General features: G+C 37.5%; 1 protein-coding gene across 1 annotated transcript; it reads right to left on the bottom strand.

Moving 5' to 3' along the window:
- Nucleotides 1-4,228: 4,228 nt before the first annotated feature.
- LOC132308444 (probable WRKY transcription factor 31) lies at nt 4,229-7,248 on the bottom strand. The gene is made up of 6 exons (XM_059806533.1): nt 6,781-7,248; nt 6,581-6,673; nt 6,174-6,341; nt 5,646-6,062; nt 5,407-5,520; nt 4,229-5,155 (listed from the first exon to the last, which is right to left on the bottom strand). Exons 1-6 carry the CDS (start codon nt 7,102-7,104, stop codon nt 4,460-4,462), a joined length of 1,812 nt encoding a protein of 603 aa, XP_059662516.1. The 5' UTR covers nt 7,105-7,248; the 3' UTR covers nt 4,229-4,459.
- Between the last annotated feature and the right edge of the window lie 350 nt (nt 7,249-7,598).

Genomic DNA, 7,598 nt, shown 5'->3' on the forward strand with positions numbered 1-7,598 from the left:
ATTTGGTAACTAAATTTTCACCACAATTGTATTCCATAGATAAAAGCTTTAAATATTGTATTCCATAAATATAAACTCACCTCCCTTATGTTCCATATATAAAAACTTTAAATATTGTATTTCATATATATAAACGCTTTTAAATATTGTATCCAAAATACGTTTTCTTCTTCCTTTCTCTCTCTCTCTCTAAAAGTTTCATCGCTTTTATTAATGGACTCTCCAAGGACTCACAACAACACACTCTAAAACTGCCTTCCCAACAACAACCCATGTAATTTCACTGGAGTACTATGCAGAAACTCCAGAGTATCATCCAAAAATCTAAGATTTGTTCATTTAAATCTCAACTTTGGGTCTGTTTTTTTATCTGATTACTTTTCCCCAATTTGGAGACACTTTCGTTGAAGAGCACAAATGTCACTGATTCGCACTCTCTTTAGTAGGATTTTGTTGGGATTTTACTTATAACATAAGTATGAAATAAAGTACGTATTGGTTGGGATACAAACTACGTATTGCTTGGGATGTTAAGTAGGATTATGTTGGGATGTTACATACAACTTATACTGACTTAAATTACAAACGGTTGGGATGTTATTTACAAATAATCCATAACTTATACCGACTTAAATTACAAACCGTTGGGATGTTATTTACAAAAAATCCATTAAAATTACAAACTGCTTGAAATGTTATGCAGTACATAAATAATTAAACAAAAAATCATGTCAGTCCAGTATACGAAGAAAGTGAATGAGAAATTTATGAAAACAAATTAATGGAGAAATAGATCCGACAAATTTATGGAAACAAATGAATTGAGAAATGAATGTATGATTCATTTTGGAAACAAAATAAAGAGAATTATCAAGATTTGAAAGAAGAAGAAGATAATAAGTAAAAAAAGGATCGCTTTCTCTCTGAACCTTTGGGCAAATCTAAGCAACTGGTGGGATTTGGGTTGATTGATATTTTTTTTATTTTTTTTTTGTGAAAATTAACGAAAAAACTCACAGCAAACAATATTTTGGAAAGAAATCAAAATCTGAAATGGGTTGATTGATATTTTGGGAGAGAAGAAACTGGCGGGATTTTTGTTGCTGAAAATAAGGGAGGAAAGAAGAAACAGTATTTGTGAACAGTGTACACACACAAATTTTTACCCACCTTAGTAACTACTATTCATTAACAAAAAATAAGGAAATGGGCAACTGTTGGACTGAATCCGACTTTGTACATCTATTATTTGTAGGGTTAAATGCAAAAAACCCTCTGAACTATTAGAGTTTTGCAAGAAACCCTACTGAATTACGAAAAACCCCCCTAAACTATTATTTTGTTGCAATCCACCACATTAGATCACCGAAAAAGGCAAAAGACAATTTCGCCCTCACTTAAACGGTGCAGTTTCAAATATTGTATCTTTAACTTGCTGACGTGGCCTTGATATATAATATATATATGTCTCTGCAAACCCAGAAGATTTGTCGGTAATATCCCAAATGAAGAAGGAACAGGGGATGATTGGTGAAAAGGGCGACACTATGAAGATGGAGGCGCTGGTTGAAAAAGATGGGGAGAGCTAGGTGGTGCACCGGCGAGACGGACCCGGCGATGGGCGGACGGGCGCAACAGTGGCGACGGCAGCTAATGAGCGACTAAAGAAGTCGCGATTCTGGTGAGGCGGTGATACTTAGTGACAGACACAGCGGTGACGATGGCAGCTTGTGATAAAGCACGGCTGTGCACCGGTGAGACAGATCCGGTGATGGGCGGTGGGACTAGAATCGGTCGGCTGTGGAGAGCTCGGATGTTAGCAGGGCAGTGGAGAGCTTGGGGCGGTAAGCAGCGGGATGTGATGGTGAGAGCTTGGCGGCTGAAAAAGATAGGGAGACTTTGGCGGTGCACTGGCGAGACAGACCCGGCGATGGGCGGGCGCAACGGTGGCGACAGCAGCGAATCAGTGACTAAAGAGTCACGATTTCGGTGAGGCAGTGATACTCAGTGACTGGCACAGCGGTGACGACGGCGGCTTGTGATGAAGCGCGACTGTGTACCTCATTTTTCTGACCAGACCCAAACACCACCTATATCTACAATTCTTACGGCACTGAACCACTATTAAACAAAATCACTAACACCCCATACGTCAATATCGATAATTAATTCCTTGATCGTGTTCGCTTCCTGGTTCTTCTTCGGAAATGAGCCAATTGTGTTGGAGCTAAAATTAAGCTTTGGTGGAATTATTAAAGAAGAAGATGATGATGGTGGGAGGTGGCAGAGTGTTGGAAGCCATCATTGGGATTTTTGCCGCCGGCACAGTTTTGGTATCGTCATTCTCATACCATCAATTTTGATTTGCACACCAGACGCCGGACTGAAACCACCAATTTGAAACGAAAAGAAATTCGTGGGAATCAAAATGTAATAGTCATCTTTACTTATTATATGGATTACGACAAGGAATTTGGATTTCATTGATATATGTGCATGTATACAGAGGGATAAGGACGTGTTTGGGTGTAGAAAGTGGGTGTGTTTGTGTTTAGGTGTTAAAATAAGGGGCAATATAGTATTTTCATGTTTATAAGGGTATTATGGTCTTTAAATTAAATATTATGTGTCAATCAGTGAGTTTCAACCGGTGCCGTTGCCGGATGGAGTCATCTGAAGGGTTTTTTGTAATTTTTGTAGTTCAGGGAGTTGGTTGCTAATTAGTCAATAGTTTAGGAATTTTTTTTGCATTTAATTCTTATTTTTATTTATTTATTTTTTATTATGATATTATTACTATATCTCAGATCATATCATTAATCGCTAATTACATAAACTTAATTCAATTTGTCCGAGAGAGCTTAAAAAAAGAAAAAAAAGAAAAAGATCAACATGCTTAATTTCAACCAAATGAGTCCAATCGAGAGAACTAATTAAGGTAATGATAATTAGGAGACGACATGAAGGGTGGTGTACCAATTCACATGGAAGCACGTGCAATCATCAATGTCGTAGGTAAAAACATTAGTGTACGGTGGGATGAGGTACGGTGCGACCCACTTCGTTCCACGTTTGGTTTTCTCAAATATAATAATAAAAGCTTGATTGATTGTTTGGTAGAAATTGACGTCAATGTGCACGGAAGTCAATAACGTATCTGACTTGTCCAATAATATAGTAGGAAAATCACGTATCTCAATAATTACTCTTCTGAAGTCTAACTGTTTTATCCAACATTTAATTATATTAATATTCATATGTTTTTCAGATTATCAAGCATTGGAAAATAGTTTTCTTCTCAAATTTCCATTTGTGAAACATATAAATAATAGTAAAAAATATCACTCGGCTACTAAATGGATAAATTTACAATCATAGTAAAATTATATACAAAATTAAAATTAAAAAAAAAAAAAAAATTCCGTCAGAGTTGCTTAATGAAAGTGCTCAAAGTTCCTACGATATAATTGAAAAAAATTGTCTTCCCTTCTTTATGACTTGTATACACGACGAGTTATATAGAAGATGAATTAGGTTAAAGATTGGCATATTTTTGTCCTTAGAAGTTGTGTTCAAATGTGACATTATGTGATTTGAGAGGAATAAAGTTGAAGTGGCAAAGTCGTCATATACTTTGTATGTGTATATGTTTCTCTGGGTCAAAAATTGAGGATCAATCTATTTTTTTTGAATGGTATTACAATACCAAATTTCTTAGAATTAAAAGACCCATTTATCATACTATATATTTTAAAATTCTAATTTTATGTCGCTGAATAGAATTTATATATATATTTTGTGGTGCTTCAAAAACGTGAAAATGCATCCGAGCAAATTTTTAACGCTTTCTCCTTTTGGCGGAGCTTAGAATGAAAACTGGACGACCTCCCTGCGTATTGATTAGGGAGGACCTCCCTGCGTATTAATTATTAGAGGGTAAACTGTATTTGATTTTTCTAAACCGCTTGATCGATGGAAGAATCAAATGCAATTTCCTGGAAGTCACATTAGGTCTGCCATATGCTGTCAATCAAGTCCACCATTTCCGTGTCAAACAATATTGGCCGAATTTGTTGACCACTTAAATCAGAATATGACTCAATATGTTGGACTATTCTTTTCTTCTATCAACCATTTTCAATCCATCTTTTGATGCTTTGCAGAAAAAGAAAAAGAAAAAATAATAATAAAGTAAGGATCATAGAGATACAAATGAACCCATTGAACATTGAACAAAGTAACGCACTGTGGCTGTTTTCATTTCCTGTATTTACTGAAACTTTGAATCAGATTATTCTAATTAAAACAGCAAGAAAGAATCAAATTCTATGTGCTAACCCCCACAATAATGACAAAAAATATGAAATTGTAATCTCATTTCTCATCCCACCCACAAAAAAAAAAAAAAAAAAAAAAGGGAATAAAGTAAGAAAAGAATTGTATGAAATTAGACCACTTCTCAATTCCCTGAAAAACTGCTAGTCTTATTGCTGTTGCTTGTGGTGGTGTTGATGTTGTTGTTTGTGGTGGTGGTATTGGTACTATTGTTGTTGGGATTAGCTCCGCCCATAATTGACGTGATGGCAGCCACCAGCGCCGCCGTGAAGTTGGGATCGGCGGTGATGGCGGCCGTGGCGGCGCTGACTGTGTCAGCCATGGATGGGTGGTGTGGTTGTTGCAATTGTGGAGGTGGGGCTTGGTGGGCTAATTGGGCAGCAGCAGCTGACTCCATCCCTTGGGAGACCTGGAGGCCAGAGAATTTGGATTGGTTATAAAGGGTCTGACCAAAAACTTGAGGCGGCGTTGGAACTCCGGCGAAGCTCGGAGGCTGGCCGGGGAAGGGGACTTGGAACTGGGTAGAGGGTCTTTGGAACTGTTGTAATTGGTTGGGAGTGTGAGTGAGGTCTAATGTGACAGTTGGAAATGGAGCTGAAGCTGAGATAGTGGCCATGTTAGATGAGCAAGGCAGAATGGCTCTGGCTAGAAAATTCGGGTTCATTAGGCCATCAGCACTCGACATGGACCCCGAGAGCAGCATGCTTGCAGCCGCGGACGTGGTCGACGCCATGGCCATGGCTGCCGGTGGCAGTGGATGGTTGTGGTTGCCTTCATACGTAGTTATTAGGATTGTTCTGTCCTCAGCACATCTCTGAACCTGTGAATTGCCATTTTTGCAAATTAGTCTTGCCCAAATCGACATATGATAAATTTTTAAAACCCCAATTCAGGAAATGAACTAATTTCCCAATTCGGGAAAGAATAATGATATTTAGTACGAAAATTCAAACCGATAATGCATAGAAGAGATAGAAATCCTTTTGTTAGCATTATCGGTTAGACTATTAAGTCTGAGAATTATTATTTTTCAGGAAATAGGCTAATATAGTGAAAAAGAAAAGAACATACTTGTTTGCGCACTGGACAACCAACTGCCATGGTGCACCGGTAGTAAGCCCGAGGGCACGGGTTCCCTTTTGCCATTTTTTGTCCATATTTCCGCCATTGGCAACCATCCGTGATCTGTAATGAACCATATTGAATCAATTTCACATCAATTAGGACAAGTCTTGATCAAATTCTACACAAAGTAGAGACTACGAGGACTATGATTAATGGGATAAAATTTTGATTGAATTTTAATTTACCATGGGAGCTTCTGATCGGGCTCGAACTGAGACACGAGCTTTCCTCATTGTAGCCTCAGTGGCTTGATCAGCAGGCTTAGAGGGATTCAATTTGGGCACCTTGTTAGGAACCCACCCTTCCGATTCCGGGCTCTCTTCCCTACCAATTGCTTTGCTGTCCCTGAAATTGGGCTTGTCCTGATCATATGGGACACTCTCATTTCTATTAATGTTCTTCTTAAATTCCTTAGAAGCAACTTCACTGTTGTTGTTTTGTGGCGACGACGATCGATCAATAATGGTTCTTTCTCCAGACGAAGATTGAGATGGCTCATCTGTCTCAGTGGTACCACTTGGGACCAAATCCATAAATTGTCTTGGTACCATAGCTCCTTGGCCAGCCTCATCTTTCTTATCTTCTGATTTTACATCAATCATCTGTATATATATATGGAATTAATAATGATGGTAAGTACTCTATTTGATTCAAAACTACAATAATATAATATCATAGAAAGAATTATAATAAAAAGAAGTAAATTAAATCACCTCATGTTCATGTGTTTGAGCTCTCAAACTTTGTTGCTGCTGGTGTTGCATTAGTGTCATCATATGCATTTGTAGTGCATTATAATTTTCACTGACTTGTGTAAGCATCCCTCTCAACCTTCGATTTTCTACATTCATCTTTTCGAGCTCAACTTGCAATACGGCCAACTGAAACATAAAGAATCAAATTAATCAATCAAAGCTAAACTAAGCTAAAAATTATACATATACATATACATATAAATATGTGAAATCACGAGTTTAAAATCGAAAACAGTATACTAAAATTTGTGCACGGAGTTAGCCCTTTTCCGATATATATATATATATATATATATATATATATATATATATATATCGTATAAAGTATAAAGAATGAAAATTGAACACCTAATCGATCTTCTTACCTCATTATTCTTGGCTTCTGTATCAAGTGAAGTTTCGTCATCCACCATTGATTGATCACTTCCCGTATTTGCAGTTAAGAGGTGCAAACCAGTCTACATAGGTAAGCAACCAATGATAAGAACAACAATATAGTTTAATATATATATAGATATATACTTAATTAAATGAAAAAATTAAAAATTTTGACTCGAGTTCTTACATTTACATCTAAATCAGTCCTTGGAACAGTTTGTCCGTGTGAATTTTCTTTCTTGACATTAGAATTACTCGTGTTGTTGTGATCATTGGATTCATTCCGATTGGAAAAGAAGTCCACCTCGTCCACAACCGTCCGATTCTCATCGGACGACATCGGAGCAGCTTGCTCTTGCACACCGTTAAGATTCACCGGAAACTTGACGCCGGAAAACATAGTATTAAGGTTAAACCTGGGAGTCAAACGATCAAAATCAGCTGTTGAAGACTTGTTTCTCATGAAACCAATTGGATCAGAATCAAGGGTGAGCCCCCATCCCTTGTCCATAAATCAGTATTACAATTAAAGAAGAAGAAGGGCAGTAGATAGAGTTATATAGAGAGAGAAAGTGATATAGTTGTAGAGAGAGAAAGTGAGAGAGAAAAAGTGAGAGATAGAAGGAGGGAGACGTGGAGTGAAGTCTGAAGTCTTTTACAGGTGCAATGGGCACGGCTATAAAAAGGGTTGGGGGACGTAGACCAAACTGAGATTGTGATAAGAATTTACGTAAGCTGATGCGTCACGGAACTGACAGCTGGATAGTGGGACCCACAGAGGAGAGAAAAGAGGTTGTTTCGTCTACATTTCGTCAAGACTCAGTTTGACTCGTTCGTATATAAGGATCAAAATCAATCTGAACAATTAGATAATATACATATATAATATTTTATATATAGATATAGAGAGAATATTATAGAGAGGGAAAGTAAGAGAACTCCACCGTCGTAGCGAAGACTGCGGCGGGTTCCACGTGATGGAAATGAAAAGGGTGGAGAGAGAGA

The sequence above is a fragment of the Cornus florida genome, unplaced genomic scaffold (assembly GCF_030987335.1).
Source record: "Cornus florida cultivar Cherokee Brave unplaced genomic scaffold, ASM3098733v1 CherokeeBrave_3.0.0_Hap2_Chr01, whole genome shotgun sequence".
Classification (NCBI taxonomy): Eukaryota; Viridiplantae; Streptophyta; class Magnoliopsida; order Cornales; family Cornaceae; genus Cornus; species Cornus florida.

Coding starts and splice junctions, on each gene's coding strand:
- LOC132308444 (XM_059806533.1), bottom strand. CDS start 7,104: ATGGACAAGGGATGGGGGCTCACCCTTGATTCTGATCCAATTGGTTTC. Junction 5,521..5,645: donor CCCGATCAGAAGCTCCCATG/GTAAATTAAAAT, acceptor GGTTCATTACAG/ATCACGGATGGTTGCCAATG. Junction 5,156..5,406: donor GTTGTCCAGTGCGCAAACAA/GTATGTTCTTTT, acceptor GGCAATTCACAG/GTTCAGAGATGTGCTGAGGA.